At 40.8% G+C, this 18,241-nt stretch overlaps 1 protein-coding gene across 1 annotated transcript; it reads right to left on the bottom strand.

The window, feature by feature from the left end:
- Positions 1 to 57: 57 nt before the first annotated feature.
- On the bottom strand, positions 58 to 11,359 carry pyurf (PIGY upstream open reading frame). Its single transcript, XM_034087358.2, has 2 exons — positions 11,031 to 11,359; positions 58 to 202 (listed from the first exon to the last, which is right to left on the bottom strand). Exons 1-2 carry the CDS (start codon positions 11,210 to 11,212, stop codon positions 58 to 60), a joined length of 327 nt encoding a protein of 108 aa, XP_033943249.1. The 5' UTR covers positions 11,213 to 11,359.
- Positions 11,360 to 18,241: the final 6,882 nt, after the last annotated feature.

The raw sequence follows: 18,241 nt of genomic DNA, 5'->3' as shown, positions 1-18,241 counted from the left end.
GACTTGAGCCGTAAGTCGCTCTAATGTTAACAGTCTTTGTTGGGTCCGCTGGAGTTTCTACGCCTGCGTTGGAGTGGGGGAGGGGTCTGTGTGTTTGCGGATGAGTCTGGCGTCCTGAGGGATCATGTTAGGGATGCCGTCGATGATAGGGTAGGCGATACCGAGCTCCTCGTTGATCAGCTCATTGGTCTCAGCTGCATACCTGAGCAGGGACACAAGAAACATGGCTGTTCTTAAATGCACACGACTCCCAATAGTCCTACAAACTCTAAGGAAAACCGTATGTAACTTTAACTAAAGGAGAAATGTGTTTTAAGGTAAAGCAATTTAACGTATTCCCTCTACACCCGTTACTTTCCAGTGACACAAAATTAATCTCGATGGTTCAAGAAATAACTATCGTTTTTAAATGTTGATAACTGAAGTAAAATGTGGTGATAATGTACATTCATGCATTTAAAAATCACCACACAATATTTTTATACACATTTGAGTTATTTTGATGTGAATGTTTTTAACAAAATGTGATGGAAATGCTTTTCAATGTCTAGATTTAAATCAGAATTCATGTAGCGCTTCATTTTGTGTACTGACTAAACTTTGTCATGAAAATTGGTAAATTAAACTCTGAAATGTTCTGGCGGCTGGTACATAATCAATATTCCCCCGTTCAAACCCAGGCTTGAGAGGACACTGCGCCTGAACCACACCAATGAAGCTACACTCATCACATGTACATATTTCTATGTAAGCTTTTTGGAAAATGCCTTCCTTTTAATAACTTAAGAGTAGTAAACAATATCATCATTATATATTTACTGCAGCACCCTTAGAGCCATTTATTTTATACTCAGGCATTACACGGACATGAAACTATACTAATAATAAAAAGGAGTTTTCCACTTCTCGATGGCTGATGAGTGTAACGTTACACTCATATGAACAACATTGTTCATATTTTGAGATCGCTTATTTCTTTTTATGATTAACATCTTCGAGAATAAGTAAAAAGGAATGAGAGAGCCGTGACGGTTATTATACAAATAATTTAAAATCTCCATATACCTGTTGTCAGCTGTACGTGTGTGTCCTTTTGTGACAATAGGACACACACGTACAACTGACAACAGGTATGGAGATTTTAAATTATTTGAATTATTATTATTATTCGGTTAGATAAGTTATTGCTATGGCAACACTACGGTCTGTTGAAGTTATTTTATTGTCTTCACATAGGATTTTACGTTTTTTTATATAGTCTGTAAATTGTTATTTTAGGTTATGTTAGAGATCAATTCGAATTGTACTGCTCAATGTAATTGTCTAGTTTATATAATTATCATTTTATATTGATCAGTCACATTATAGAGTATTTGTATGTGATTAATATTGATATTGTGGTGGGTTGACAAAATTCACCCACGGAACAATGGGTTGGGGTATTGTTCCGCACGGACATTTGAGTTAACCGGACTTGCTGTTTCCGCCGGTCATGTCTTCACGGGCTTGAAGTGTTTAGAGGTTTCTCAATACTCAAATGTCCTCTCCTCGACTCCTCGGTCCTCCGGTAGTGACCCGGAAATGAATTTCAGGGCGCCATGTTGAAGGACATCTCATTTCTCTAAATACACTTCGAGCATCGAGGAGGCTCTCTGGAGGAGCTCTAACCGAGGAGACACTGATGCATCCTCCACGGATGCATTTCCGGGAACGGTGGAGGCGTGACGCACGGCCGGTGTTGTGCCGTAGATTGAAGCCCTGTTCGCAGGGACGCGCAAACGTGACGTCATCGCCTGTATTGAGCGTTCGTCTAGTTTAATAAGCTTCTGTCTCTCTTTTGAATGATAGATTTCCCATCAGATTAAACAGCAAACGGCTGAATAAATAATGTGCATACAATTGCGAGGAGGGTCGTTTTAAGGACACTTTTCAGATAGTCACAATCTTCGTATTGGAACAAACTTCCGTTTTTGAGTGCAGTCCCACTCTGTTATATTCCTCCTTCCTACAGAACAGACAATGACAGGATAATAATTATGTCATCTGTCAGTATAGTCATATTTCTTAAAACCTTCTCTGTTGTTTAAGTGTCTGATAACCACGAATAGTAAGCAATTATATGACAGAAATAACATATGTCAGACACTGTGTTATTTTCAAGCACGCCTACAAGATAATGTTCAAACTGGCTTCACTCGCTTTAATTGCTCCTTTGAATGTAATGTTCCTCTGTGGTTTCCTACTCAACACATGTTTGTATTGTAATGCCACTCATATTTTATTTTTTTTATTGTATTTTAAGGTGACATTGAATGCTTTGAAAGGTGCCCTAAAGGCCCAGCAGGTACACAAATAAAGAGGGGCTTCCAAATCCGGCAGCACCAACACCTGATCTGCCGGATTTTGAAGCCCCTCTTTAGTTTTTCACCTGCAGGGCCCAGAGTGAAATGCTTTGGTGAGCATAAACTAGAGGGGAACAGGCAACACCAGTGTGATTTTGGTGAGTCTGTGACTATCCTGGAGAAAGATATAGGGGGGGTTCTAAATCCGGCAGGAGAAATACCTGCTCTGAACATGTTATGGAGAACAGTGCAGATCTTCCCTATTGACACCAGGATGAACCTAGTCTAAAATAAGGAACATTAATAGTGTGATAGAAAATGTAATGTAATAGAGGCACAGACATAAGATCAATAATACACTTTATTTTAGGGCACCTTTCAAAGCATTCAATGTCACTTTAAAATACAATTGAAAAAAAATATGAGTGGCATTACAATACAAACATGTGTTGAGTAGTAATATATAAAAATGATATTCAAAGGAGCAATTGAAGCGAGTGAAGCCAGTTTGAACACATTATCTTTTAGGCTTGATTGAAAATAACAGTGTCTGACATGATCATGTGATATCATTACCGTTATATCATTGCTTACTATTCGTGGTTACCAGACACTTAAACAACAGAGAAAGTTTTAAGAAATAGGACTATTGACAAATCACATATTATCCTGTCATTGTCTGTTCTGCAGGAAGGAGGAATATAACAGAGTGGGACTGTACACTCAAAAACGGAAGTTTATTCCAATACGAAGATTGTGACAGATCTGAAAAACGTGTCCTTAAAACGAGCCTCCTCGCAATTGTATGCACATTATTTATTCAGCCGTTTGCTGTTTAATCTGATATATCATTCAAAAGAGAGAAGAAAGCTTTGAAAAGGGTGAAAAAAGCTTAGAAAACGGCGAACGCTCAATACAGGCGATGACGTCACCTTTGCGCGTCCCCGCGAACAGGGCTTCAATCCACGGCAAGGCTTCAACCCATAGATATATATAAACACTAGATGGCTCATGGGAGATTTTCCAGCGTAGCTGACCGGCCGCCATCTTGCTACAGTCAACAGTTACTCTGATTCGCGTTATGGTAGCTGTTGTAAGGTGAGTGATCTGCACAAAAATACTCTTAACTCGCTGAAATCTTGACTGATTTACAAACGGTTTGGTTTATTATAAACATTATTAGCATGGCTATGATACAGGATGTTTGGACATGTTGAAATTGCAGCTTTTCTTTGTGTATGTGGTTGTATTTATTAGCTGGCTAATAACAAGAGGCTGTGAGTGAGACCTAGTATTACAAAGTTCACCCAGCAACTTTACACCAGTGGGAGAGGCAGCACTGCTCTTTCTTTTCAACATAACTTAAGTTACACATGATTTCTTCCACGTGGTTTGGCTTGTTAAAAACATCTTGCATTATGATACAGGAATTTGCTGGCTTTGTGTTTACAGAAGTACCTGACTATGCCGGACTTTTGTGCAGCCTACGGATGCTCCAATCGCCGCTGTCTGCAAACAAGAACCCGTGGGATCACCACATGTGTTTATGTTTGCTCAGTCTAATAAACCCATAACATGGTTGTGAAAGAATACCAAAGCTGAGGCTGGACGATGATTGATTGTTAGTGTGCCATGTGTCACTGTGTGTCTTATTGGTTTTGTGGTATACTGTATTTTATTTTATTGTGTGCAAGACACATTTAAAACAAATAACCTTGAACCTTGAAGCCCCATCTCTCCCCATCTGCTCCTGCTTCCTACATCCCCTCCACACCACACCAAGTTGTTCTTCTTAATAATAATACATTTATGTTGGGGGGCCGCCTTTCATAACACCCAAGGACACCTTACAGGGGCATAGGGGCAATATAGGGAACAATTTAAACAGTGGATTTTGTGATACATCAGCCGGGGTGAGTCAAGACAAACCACAAATGGACTACAGAAGGACATATGGTACAGTTTATATTATTCTTGGTCTTTTTTCAATAACATATTTCAAAGGTTCTGGATTTGTTTACAAATCTAGAAACTAAATACAAAACTAGGATGATATGAAGATGTCATGTCAAAAATAATTGTGATAAATTAGACAGAACTGGCCTGTCTGTGAGCACATTTTATGTTGGTTTGGTTCTTCTGATAAAGGTGTGAATATCTAAATAATATACCAACATATGCTATTGTCATTAGTTGTGTCCCTGTTCTTCAAGCTAAGGCATTGCTCAATTAACAACTCTTGGTTTACAGAGTGGTAACATGAGACCGATTTTTATATATAAAATATAAATGTATTTTAATTTTATAATTTATTTATAATTTATTTTAAATATTGACAATATAATAAAATAAATGGAAATATATACACCGGCAAACATTTAATATAAATACCTTGTGTGTGTGTGTGTATAGCTATTGCTTTATCTGATTAATGTTATTTTCATATGAAAGTCCATGATTATAAGTATGCAGTATCATAACTACATCTTTGATGTTTATAAAAAACCAAACCGTTTGAAAATCGGTTGAAAATTGAGCAAGCTATGGTTATTTAAATAGTAAACCATAATGTTATGAATGAGAGAACTGCCTGTAGCAAGATGGCGGCCAAGTGGCAACGTCGGTCTCCATTGGCCAGCAGCGCGTGTGAGCCATCTAGTGTTTATATATATCTATGCTTCAACCTACGGCATAACACCGGACTTATCTCAGCCAATGACAGCTCTGCATGCATCCCTTGGATATTATGTTAGTAACTGCTTTCATCGCAACGCGATGTTTACAGTGAGAACAGCTGTGAGGTCCGTGCAGAAAGCAGAGCAGTGTGTATAATATATATCACTCAGTATAACAGGCCTACATTACTTTCTGTATTTGTATGCTGTAGTTTAGTAGATATCTACAAACAAAGAGTCGATATTTTTCTAAGACCATTTAATGCTTCACATAATAAAATACACAACGGCTGTAGCCTGATTATGCTTTAGGAGCTGTAGGTGTGTGTGTTTAAGTGTGTAGATGCGGCGGACAGACGGGTCTCAGTTAGTTTGGTGTCCTCTGCTTACTTTTAATACTTGTACAACTTTTGGCCCGTAATTTCAATTCCCCATTTCAGCGACCAGAGAGAGGGGGGGGGGGGGGGATATATCCAGTCTCTGATTTTGTTACGTTATTATGAGAGTGCTCTCATATTTTAAATTGTATATATTTATATAAATATATGTGTGTGTGTCCGCATCTGTAGCCTGTTATTGTCTCATTACACCGCACTGTGAATGAATCAAAGTAAATATAGAAGTGGTCATGAACACATCTCTCCATCAGACAGAGGGCTGCTGTGCCTCCTGTCATCATTAATGGTCTCTTTAAAATGACCACTCAGAGGAGAGGAGTTCTCATTTCTCTAACTGCCTGCTGCTTCCCCTCCTCTCTCCTCGGTTCCCCTCCTCAGTCCTCCGCTCGCATCTCCTGTGGGCGGCACCAAGTCTCGAGGAGGGGAAATTTGAGTATTGAGAAACCTCTTTTGTCACTGTCACTACCCGATCCGTCCAAGCCCCCAGAAGTGCGCCGGAGTCTGATGAGAATATTCGTGCTGGTCAAACGGCGGTACTACACTTCCTTTCGGTTGCTGGGCCCGGAAACACTTTTTCCCATTGACTTACATGGGGAAAGAGTGGTCTGTAACTCGTTGGATACTTTTTTAAAAACTAAATAAACTACCCAGTATGAACGTTTGTATAGCCCTTATTAAAAAAATTCGTTCCTCAAGTTGTAAAAATGTGCTAATAACGTTATTCTGAGAGTTATTTCCCTCGGCATTATGAACGCGCATCTAACCCAGGGGACCGCGCCGCCCGGCACGTTCATGTTACGTGTTCAGTACTACATGCGTTTATCTTTACCCATGGATGCACAATAACAACGGACCATATCGCCTTACTGCCAGCCCACGGAGCTGTAATAATGGATATATTGCACATGTTTGCTGTAATTCATCATTTGTAAAATATTATACTACATGGGCTGTATGATGTAAATCTTGTACCGTAAATGTTGTATTAAATAAAGTTAATATTACCGATGTAGATTAACGTTCCTGTAGCTTCTTATTGCACTTGCAATTGTTTTAGTTACTTGTGGGCTACTTAACATGAATAATCACAGTTACTATCCTTTTACTCCATCACATTTAAACATAAATAGGCTATTGTTATTTTAACTCCACCACAGTAATCCATCATCAGCTTTACTTTTTAGATAAAGTTTTAACTCACAATTGATCATAACAGGCTTCAACATATACATTTGTATATATTACCAAGTGGTTTCATGTACAACCCACACAAGTATCATGCTAAATGAAGCTCTGTTGTTTGGATATCACGAGATCCTGATGTCAGCGTAATATAAAAGTACATAACGATTGATGTGTAATTTAGCATAATTTACTAGCTAGCCGCTAGCTGCTAACTGCCGCCTCGATAATATACATCCAGTACTATGCTGTCATGAACGCGCGGTGCTGTTACGTGTACGCAAATTCACATGCTTAATGTGAACGAGCCTTTTGGGCGGCGTGGTTAAAGTTGCGCATGCTCTATGAGTGCACATACGGGTACTTCTCAGGCATGCCGGGTAATCTGTGACGTTTTGCTCTCTCAAAAGTTGGGCCATTTTGTCATCATGCGCCATTGAGCAACTCTCATAGGAATGAATGAGGCCCCGCCTCCCACGCTGTATCCTGGGCTGAAGTCGAATAGTCCATTTAGCTTAGGAACCTTCCTAAAGGAGTGAAATGACCCGGAAGTCCCTCAGTGGCAGCCATGATAAGTGCCGTTCGAATTCTCTAGAATGATGAGAATGATAGGAAAGGAGGTTTCAAACTTCCTTTATAACCTCCTTTAGCTTAGGAACCACTGGACCTCCCTAACCGACAGGAGAAGCGAAAATGCTGCCCCACAATGCCTTGCGGCCGCAGCATTTGCCGTCACTCAACAGTCGGCCGTTCACGGAAACAACCGATTATGACCGAGAAATTATATCATGAAAGTTACGGTGCTTATTAAGCATTTTAAAACGTATGTGTTAAGTTGTCAAAGTGCTTTGTTTTGAACGTTCATCAGTATTATAATCAAAAAGAGAAATATGAACGTTAGTTTTCACTGAAATGATCAAATAAAGTCAACATTTCACAGTCTTTTGTTTCAGTGGGTTTGTTCAACTTTTAAAAGATGTTTGAATGGTGATATACACAGTGATAGATGTTAAGGACTAACGTTTATAATAAATACATTTGTATTGATTTTAAGATATTTTCATAGTTCAAACAATCTTTGGGATCATTAGTATTAATATGGACCGGAGGGAGAGGGGGACGAGCAGAAGTTTCACTTTCCTTTTTTATTTCAATTCCAACTTTGGTCATGAAGAATATGTTTCTCTGTTGTCCCCGTTCATAAAGCAAAGCAGCAGCATCAGAGCACGGTGCAGAGTCTCTAGATGAGTTCACAGTAGTCCCTCGTTCTTATTGAACATCCATGTTGTCGTCCGCTGTATAGAAAACTGTAGTTTCCATGGTTTCCCCACAGCAGCAGACGCACACAATGACGTCCGCTGGCGCATCATAAACACGTCGGATAGTGAAAGTGCATTCGGATTCTCTAAAGTACTGCAGTCTCTTCTCCTAAGTCCTTTTGAATTCTCCTATCCACTATCCCTTAACCCCGTGACGCTTCACTCAGAGGTCAAGGAATAGACGATAGGGTTAGAACTTAGGAGCTGATCTTTGGACTATTCGACTGCAGCCCAGTTCTTATTATACATCCATGGATCCGTCCCCCTGCCCGATCGGTACTGCGCATGTGCGAGATGGTCCGCCATATTAGACAACTCCGGACGGCAACCCAAGATGGACACTTGAAACAGTGGCTTTTAGCAAAGCTCAAAAATAAAACGAGAGAGAGATGAGTTATTGTTATTACAACGTGACTTCACTATTATTTAACAACTCTTTATTGGGTTCTTTTATTTGGGGTTAAGTACATTGTCAGAATAAGTGAGAAATGAATTTAACTTGTGTTGGACAGCCATATGCCATACATGTTTGCATACATTCACAGTAAATATGTATTCAGTATGATAGCTGTCTAACAGAAGTTAAATTCATTTCTCACTTATTCTGACAATGTACTTAACCCCAAATAAAAAGTGTTGTTAAATATGAGTGAAGTCACGTTGTAATAACAATAACTCATCTCTCGCGAGTTTTCTTTTTGAGCTTTGCTAAAAGCCACTGTGTCAAGTGTCCAACTTGGGTTGCCGTCCGGAGTTGTCTAATATGTCGGACCAACTCGCACATGCGCAGTACCGATCGGGCAGGGGGACGGATCGGGTAGTGACAGTGTTTACATGCTTTCTTGATGCTTCATGAAAGTCTAGCTTGTACTTTCGATACACCGCCTCCCGTCTCTCGGCACTACAATATAGCCTACTATTATTAAGCATTTCAAATTGTATTGTATTTTTTTTATTATTTCATAGTTTTAAGTACTTAATGACGTTTTAATTGTAAAGAGTCTGTGTCTACCTGGCAGAGGACATACGTCTGTCACAAAAGGAAACGGCTGATTTTGATTTGTTGGACAACAGAGTTATAAAAAAGAAGAGCCGGTGTTGCAGTATAACTTGAGTCATGACAACTGGCGACATTCTATTATTTTCGTCATAGGAATCCTGGGCAAGTACATTGAGGACCCATTGTTGACTTACCATGTCGATCACCTCGTTTGTCGTTTCCGTTCATATTTTGCTATATCTGCCTTCCTAAGATCACTTTGATGCACATTCAGTACTCGTATGTGAGGTTGTGGGTGAGAGGTGGATATCGTGACGCTTACAGGGAGGTATCGAACATTACAAAGTAGGTGACTGTGTGGCTGCCTGTTCAAAATATTGCAAACTTGAATAAATCATTTAAATTATATATTTGTGTCCGACTTTCATTTGTACATCGTTCTTAATGTGATATATAGTAGCTTTGATAGCTGTCCATACCTTCAGACAGCCTAAAAGTAAAACACAAGCCGTTTATTCACAGCCCGAAAGCAGGGTTATGGTCCTTGTTATTTGCTTTTGTGCTCCCATAACGACATGTCCAAGATGCCCATGTGCCAGGCTAACACATGTGACAGAACTAGCTACATTTGGAAAGGTTTTTTGTTGCTAAAGTTAACATTCAAGCCATTTAAGAATAAAAATGCTTACATGACATGTCATTTGTTAAACATTAAGCTGTCTTCAGCTCTTTTCTGATTCTGATTATAACATGTTGTAGAAACATTTATTGATGAAATTGATATGAAACAAATGCCATAAATATTGCTGTGACACTGATGTCACATCGGGACATTAACCCTAAACATTCACAGTAAACCCGGAGTGACATATATGCACAATTACAAATATGATTATGATCTGCTCAGTTAATTTAGCTGATTCAATTATATTTAGTTAACATATTCTTTATTATTCAATTCAAAGTATGTTCAAACAAATGTAAACCAAAAAATCATCCTCATTAATGAAGTTATAAATAAGAGTTAATTTACCATTAAAGCCCAATGTGACATATTTGTCACATTTCAGATATTTGACACTAGGGGGTGTTACTTGTCAGAAATGTGTTCTAGGTGGTCTATTTAGTCTAAATGACGTTCCCCTTAATTTCCCCAAAAGTAGAAATGGGTCCGGGTTCTTATGGGTTAAACGTATAGGCTTAAAGGCATAATATAACTACTGTATTATTCAACGGGTGCCCGCTGGACTTACTTTTCTGTAGTTTACCGTTACTGTGACATATCAGTATAGCCACGGAAAATAGTTTGTGTGTTTCATTCCCATGCATCAAGGTTATTTTCATGGATGTAATTGTTTTTCCTGCACAGTGTAGAGTCTTGTTGTGATGAGAGGGATACAGGTATTTCATAAAATAAACGTGCTCCCTGGAGAATAGCTACAGCATTGATATCACAATTTAATCGTTGCTGATCACAACCTGTCATGAGTGATCCAGTCATCTCGATGAGCGTTCGGGCTGTGAATAAACAACTTGTGTTTTACTTTTAGGCTGTCTGAAGGTATGGACAGCTATCAAAGCTACTATACATCACATTAAGAACGATGTACAAATGAAAGTCGGACACAAATATATAATTTAAATGATTTATTCAAGTTTGCAATATTTTGAACAGGCAGCCACACAGTCACCTACTTTGTAATGTTCGATACCTCCCTGTAAGCGTCACGATATCCACCTCTCACCCACAACCTCACATACGAGTACTGAATGTGTATCAAAGTGATCTTAGGAAGGCAGATATAGCAAAAGATGAACGTCAACGACAAACGAGGCGATCGACATGATAAATCAACAATGGGTCCTCAATGTACACGCCCCGGATTCCTATGACGGAAATAATAGAATGTCGCCAGTTGTCATGACTCAAGTTATACTGAAACACCGGTTTTCCGGTCTGTTTATTAACGCCAGAACACATCGCAAACAGAAAGGCGTGATCGGGCCGGTTCGGAGCACCAGGACACGACGCTTCGCATATAGTATTGGGCTGCAATCCAAAAAAAGCCTACCTAAATGTAAATGTTGTTGTTGTTAGTCTGTCTGTGTGTTACCTGAGCGGCTTCTTGCTCAGCGGACACACCAGCAGCTCCAGCAGGGAGAGGTCAAACTGTTCCCCGTCCTTCAGCCCTGAGAGGCCCCGCAGAGACACCCCGCCGTGGGTCGGCCTCCTCTGCACACCGCAGAGAACACACCCGATCTCTGTCAGCAGTCTGCCAAAAACACTCCGAACCATGACCGAAACAGCGAGAAAATAGCAAACACTGCCCGACCGGAAGAAGCACAAAGGCTGTGTAACCTAAATATGCAATATCACCCAGCTGCAGCAGGAGCACGACAAGCCCCCTACACGACACGCCCACCGACCCTACGGTGGCTGAGAAACGTTGCTTGATACCGTCATAGACATACAGAGTAGACGCTGCTGGGGCGCAAGAAATACGGCCGCCATCTTGGACCGGTCATCCTACCCAGAGCCATTTAATAGAACCCAATAAAAAGAGTGGCTAACCCTCTCGCACATGCGCAGAACCGATCGGGCAGGGTGACGGATCGGGTAGTGACAGATCCTACCCATACAGTGTTGCCAACTTGGCGACTTTGTCGTTAAATTGGGCGGATTTCCAAACCCTCCGGCGACTTATTTGTGTCAAAAGCGACTAACGACTATTCTAACGATTGATAATGGTGTTATTAGCGACTTTTCTGGTGTTTGGCGACTCACGTATTGTTCTGCAGTTAACGAGCTGCCGTGAGCCCCGCCTCCCTCCCATAGTACTCACAGGCGCTCAGACTGACAGTTGCCTGGCCGCAGCAGAGCTGCTGCTGCAGTCAAAGAGAGCAGCGAGGAGACAACCACACTCCCCCGCGTCGAGACTGCAAATGAATTGCGCATGCGCCAACTGCCAAGCCGTCCTGGTTTTGAGCGGGATTTAAATGTAAAATGTAAATGTTTCTTCACTCACTTTCACACTATAATACATTCTGAGTTATGTTCTGCTTAAGACGGGAAAGCAAAAAAGTAATTTTACATTGCAGAATAGAGATATTTCTGATCTACTGTCGTCTGGATGTAACTCCGGTGGTTTCAAGTTGTGATCCTTGAAGGGTTGGGAACGTTTTTTGTACTCCCCTCTACCATGCTCTCTTCTACAGCCGCCATTACATGATATGCAAATTAGTCGATGACGTCAGTTAGCGACTTCTGGCGACTTTTTTCTTACTAAGGAGTTGGCAACACTGTCCCCATATTGTCCAGACATTCTACCCAGCACCAAACTTTAGGGGATTTAATTACTCTTTTAACTTCTGATTCAGTTGTGTTTCTTAAGCTTAAAGCTGGCTCCATTGTATCAATTTGACAATTACTTGTGCAGTCAGGAGAAAAACACTGTGCAATGTTAGCAACAGAATCAATAAAATAGTGATTTAAAACTTCAGCTACATCCAGGGGCGGACTGGCCATTGGGAATACCGGGAGTTTCCCCGGTGGGCCGGTGCTGTGTGTGGGCCGGAGGGCCAAAAAAACAAACAAAACAAAAAAAAGTTTATAAAAAAAAAAAAAAAAAATCTTTTTTTTTGCCTAAATCCTACCGGCCCACATTTGTAAGTGTTCCGGCCCAGCCCAGCCCAGTGGGGTGTGGCCAGGGTTGGGTTGTAACGGAATGCATGTAATGGTGTTACGTAATCAAAAATCAAGTAACTGTATTCAGCTCGCGTTACATTTGAAAAACGAGTAATCTGATTACAGTTACTTTCGTAAACCTGAAGTGAATACATTTTGGATTACTTATTGGAATTATTGGTGGAAAGATTTCCTCACAACATTTAATATTCATTACTAAAGGTACAGCCGAATCACCACAGCGCACAAAACCGCGCAGATGGACCAAAAAGGGGAGCGTTTGAAAAAAATGTGCGGGTCCGCTCATTGAAACAATAACAACGTAACATGGAGGAACAAAAGTCTGCGTTTAAATCGTGTGTATGTGTGTGTATGTAGAGGTGTGTGTGGTTAAAACACATCAGCCACACCGCTCTTTAGCTATTGATTCTAAAGGTAAACACAGTGAAGGCGGTGCGTGAAAGGCGGTGCGTGAAAGGCGGTGCGTGAAAGGCGGTGCGTAAAAGGCACTGCGCGCTCCTCTTCTCAGAGGCTGAGTTAACCCTCCCGCTGCCTCCTGGTGCTGCAGAGATTTCATGAAATGAAGGAGGTTTTCCTTCTATAAAACAGCTGCGGGCAGCAGATACTGTGAGAGTCACAGACATGAATACATAGATCAAGGCAGACTGGTGCACACACTCTCTTGTTTTGCCAATCCGGTGCTTAAACAAATATAGCTCTACAACCCTGGCAGAAATGTCCTTAAAATGAAGTCCGAGTTCGACATTTTAATTAATGTCCTGCCAACACTGGCAGGACAGAAGGCGACACGCCCTTTCTAAGCCATGTCCTCACATCCCAAGCTGCATCCCCAAAAAGTTTATTATGTTGTTACAACAGAGTTCAGGCGGAGTGGCATACCCGTAGGATAGAAAAGGGGGAGGTGACGTCTGACTCAGAGGTCGCGCGGCTGTGGAGAAGAACGTGTTGCCCACATTCTGTTACTGAGTTTAGGCTAGTTAGCTAGCTGGTTTATTGTTTTGGGTGCAGTCACTTTTGCCTCCACTTGCTGTTCAAATAAATATTGAAAGAAAAAAGTTAATCTGTTTACAGTTCTGTTTTATATGGGTGTTGAAGAAGAAGAAGAAGAAGAAGAAGAAGAAGAAGAAGAAGAAGAAGAAGAAGAAGAAGAAGAAGAAGAAGAAGAAGAATTGGGAGGGATGAAACCCTATTTAATGGTCTCACATGCAGAGCACACAGTGAAATGTGTTCTCTGCTTTTAACCCATCCTAGTACCAGGAGTCTAGTACCAGGAGTCTAGTACTAGGTGCAGTGGGCACGGCAGCTATTGTACAGCGCCCGCGGAGTGAGGGGGGAAGGGGGATGTCCGGTCAAGGGCACCACGGCAGTGCAGGAGGTGAACTGGGACCTCTCCAAGTAGAAGTCCACACTCCAAATAGGTCTGGTCGGGGACTTGAACCGGAGACCCTACGGCTCACAGTCTAAGCCCCTACTGACTGCCATAGATTTAGTCCCTAATTTTTTGCATTTAACTTCAACATTTAAAAAAAATCTTCCCGGGGGAGCTTGCCCCCGGACCCCCCTAGAGGAGGTGAGGTCCACCACCTGCCCACACCCCCTGTTAAATGGTCTCACCCACATTGAGGATGCTTCCTACGCCCATGTTTTATTCCATGTGTCAAGTCAGGCAAATTGGGTCCAAATGTTATTGCATCAATGATCTGTTAACATTAAAATCACTAAATATATGCTGTAACTATACTGCTAGGCAACTCAAGGGCTCAGGTAATGTGATTACTTTATGAATAATGGTCCAAAATAACATAAAATGCATAGGTTTTTTTTTTTAAGTAACATACTTTCGTCGCCGGCCGGCCGTTACATGCCGCGCATTAAGTGGGCCTGTCTGTCAATTAATCCCCGGGCCACTTTTTCCCCCCAGTCCGCCCCTGGCTACATCGCCTGGAGTGTTTATAAGCCTACCATTTACTTTAATTTCTAACTGTTTTCTTTCCCTATGTTGATTACCAGTTAATGTTTTTAACTGGTCCCAGATCAGTTTCGAATGACCTCCTGCCTTGTCTATTATAGTTAAAAAGAAATCTGCCTTATTAATAGGAGGATGTGCAAAACAGACAAACTAATAAGGCTTAATTTAAACATTAAAGAGTACTTTAGGTTAAGGTCTTCTTTTGAATAAGAAAAAAGCTTTGGGGGTAGAGAAGAAGAATATGGAGGGATGAAACCCTCTTTAATGGGCACACATGCAGAGCACACAGCACACACAGTGACATGTGTATCTACAGATACATATTAAGCCTGACAAAGTACTTAACGTCTAATATTGCTTTCCTGCAATGTTAACTATGTTTAAGCACTTATTTGTTTATTATTAAACTGATATTATACTGTATTATACTCTTATGTATGTAGATAGTATAAGAAATGTGCAGAATGACAGTTTAATGGTGGAGGTACACACATATTGATAGATGTCTTGTAATGCACTGTTGAGGAACCTGCGACCCAAGTTTTTCATTCATTGCATAACTACACCGTAGTTGTGTATAATATGATATGTCAATAAACCTTAGCTTAAAAAATCTTGAAAGGGATGTGCAAACTAGTCATTATATACAGTCTTTAATTAACTATTAGTAGAGAATAACGAGTAATGAATATACTTTATAGGGATCCTATTAATATCTTCTTTTTTTTATCATACATTTTTTATTGCAACACAATTTACAACACAGTACAGAAGACAATTCAGGTTGCACAACATTTTGGATTAATTCAATCCCATCCCTCTATCCTACATCCTACCCACCTACCCACCCACTCCATAGCCCACCCCCCACCCACTCCATCGCCCACCCATCCCCCCCCCCCTCCACCAACCACCGGGGCAACAATATCCCCTCAGGGATAGCATTCTTATTTGGTCAGGAGCTCCTTTAAGTTAGATATCAGATCTGTCCACATTAAAATGGTATCAGGTTTTGCATCGTTGATTCTCGCAGAGGACAGTTCAAGGTAAGAAATGTTCAAAAAACTCTGAAGCCAGTGAGAACTTGAAATATCGTGAGGAGGTTTCCAACGTTGGACTATAATTTTTTTAGCTGCAGTCAAGCCTGTTAGCCAGATTTTGCGAGTTTTCCCCGTAAGGGAAAGGTGAGATTCATCATTTAGAAGATGTACAGCAGGTTCCATTGGTAATCTCAACCCTATTAAATCTGTAAGGGTTCTAATAACCTTCCCCCAAAAGCGTAATACTCCTGGACACTCCCACACAACATGTAAGAAAGAGCCAATGGTTCCCTGGTGACAAAAGGAACAATACGGGTCGGGTACCAATCCAATTCTGTGTCTAATTATTGGTGTTAGATATGCTCTATGACAAAATGTCAGATGTATACACTGATGGTTTGGGTTTTTTGAAGCACCCGTAACATTAGCCCAAATTGCATCCCAATCCAATTCTTGTCCTAAAGTAGATATTTCCCTATCCCATGCTCTCATGCCTGATGTAGGCATGTAGTTCTGGGAGTTAAGATTATTATAGATAAACAAAACTATTTGTTTGGGAGCACTTTGCACCCAACCATAGGATATACCATAGGATGTTCTTTCAAAGCTGACCCCCAGGGGACCCCATAGGCTTTACAGGCAGACCTTATTCTAAAGTAAAACAAGAGAGACTGTTGATCAATATTATATTGAGAGACCAGTTTTTGAAAGTCATGAATACAATTGTCCCCATTAATGTCCTGAAGAGTTTTAATACCTTTATCCTGCAAAGCTTTGTTGTTAAATGGTTTGCCCCCAGTCAATAGGTTATGATTGTTCCATAATGGAGATGACCTACACCACACACTCTTAACGTTTAGGAATGTCCCTGCTGCTCTGAACACTTTAATCATATAAGTTAAAATTGGACCGTACAGTAAATCACATTTTTTGGTAGATATACCTGAAAGGAGAAAGTCCCTTAATCTTATCGGCGCTATTAAATCTTGTTCCATATTCTTCCAAGATGACATTTTATCTTCATCTACCCAATAGCTGAGAGATCTTAATATGAATGCCCAATGATATAGTTTAAAATGTGGCCATGCCAATCCCCCATCTGATCTTCTATACTGAAGAGCTGACCATTTTATACTGCGTCGTACCATTCCAGATATAGCATCGTAGTAAAGAATCTAGTTTTTGCCAGTATCCTGTTGGAGGTGCTCGACATAGACTGATTCTATCTATATGGCGCTGATTGTACCCAGAGACAGCAGAGGTTTCAAGATGCCAGAGCACTGTGCAGCGTATTGCTGTGCAAATCGGCGGACGATTGCGAACAGGGGTCGGGGGATTACTTTTCACAAGTAAGATTCAACATTATTATTGGTCGTATTTTGTAAATATAATATTATTGTACTGTATTGATGTGCGCCAGCGAAATCGTAGCCAGCAAACATTATGTGTATGGCCAACTGAGACTTTATAAATCATATGCTGCTGTAACAAGTGCATGTCCCCGTTGTGGGATGAATAAAGTAACATCTAATCTAATCTATCGAGGAAGAAGAAGGAAGAAAATAAGCTTGACCTCCTTCTTAAAAAATGTTTGTGTTGACTCTCAAATCTCCCGTTTTTATTTTGAAGGTTTCCCAAAGACAAAGATATGAGAAAGAAGTGGGAAGTTGCTTTGAGGAGGGAAGGGTTCACTGCAAGCGAGTCATCCGTGATTTGCAGTGAGCATTTTAAGCAAGACGAGTTTGACAGGACAGATTGTCCGACTCAGAGATGGTGTTATTCCCTCCATCTCCAGCTTCCCGGTTCACCTCCAAAGAGTAGGTGTATCATCATAAGGTTATTAGCATTCATAAATGTAAATATTCTATTATCAATAACAGGGCAGGGTGAAATACCTATCCCTATGTGTGTGTGTGCGTGTGTGTGTATATATATATATATATATATATATATATTCTTTTCAAGTATTATGCTTCTTCATTTTAGCCGGAAAAGGGCAGGACTACGTCTACTTCCAGAAAAGCTGAAGAGAGCCTGTCTGTGGCCCCTCAGGACGACCCAGAAGCTTCAACCTCACACTCACAACCTCAGCCTGATGATGTGAGTATTTCTATTTCCAACATCATTCATAATGGTCCTAGACAAAGTAAATGCTCTCTTGTTTGCTGCCACTCATATTAAACACACTCACAAATAAAACACACACACACACACACACACACACACACACACACACACACACACACACACACACACACACACACACACACACACACACACACACACACACACACACACACACACACACACACACGCATGATGCTGGCAGTGGCTTTGACAGGTGATGACTATAAGAAAGAATGTGGGCCATACTCTAGTTGTGTCAAAGTGATGTGTGTGAAGTGAAACATCACTCAAACCATGTTCATCCCTCTTTCTAGGATCATAGCTATGTCTCGCCTGCTTCTCCTACTGCTCTTAAGGCCAGACTCAATGAAGCTTTAGCAAGAGTGGAGAGTCTCGAGCGAGAGAGGAAGAATGCCATGGCTAGAGAAAAGAGGGCAGAGACCACAGTGAGGACTCTTTTGGGGGATTTGAGGGAAAAGAACC

The sequence above is a fragment of the Pseudochaenichthys georgianus genome, chromosome 7 (assembly GCF_902827115.2).
Source record: "Pseudochaenichthys georgianus chromosome 7, fPseGeo1.2, whole genome shotgun sequence".
Lineage (NCBI taxonomy): Eukaryota > Metazoa > Chordata > Actinopteri > Perciformes > Channichthyidae > Pseudochaenichthys > Pseudochaenichthys georgianus.
The sequence above is the reverse complement of the archived record's forward strand: the minus strand, read 5'-3'. Positions and strand labels throughout refer to the sequence as shown.

What these genes read in the sequence shown, in the direction of transcription:
- pyurf (XM_034087358.2), bottom strand. Translation starts at nt 11,212, where the DNA reads ATGGTTCGGAGTGTTTTTGGCAGACTGCTGACAGAGATCGGGTGTGTT. An exon ending in CTGAGCAAGAAGCCGCTCAG is followed by an intron (nt 203 to 11,030) that starts GTAACACACAGA and finishes GTCCCTGCTCAG; the next exon opens with GTATGCAGCTGAGACCAATG.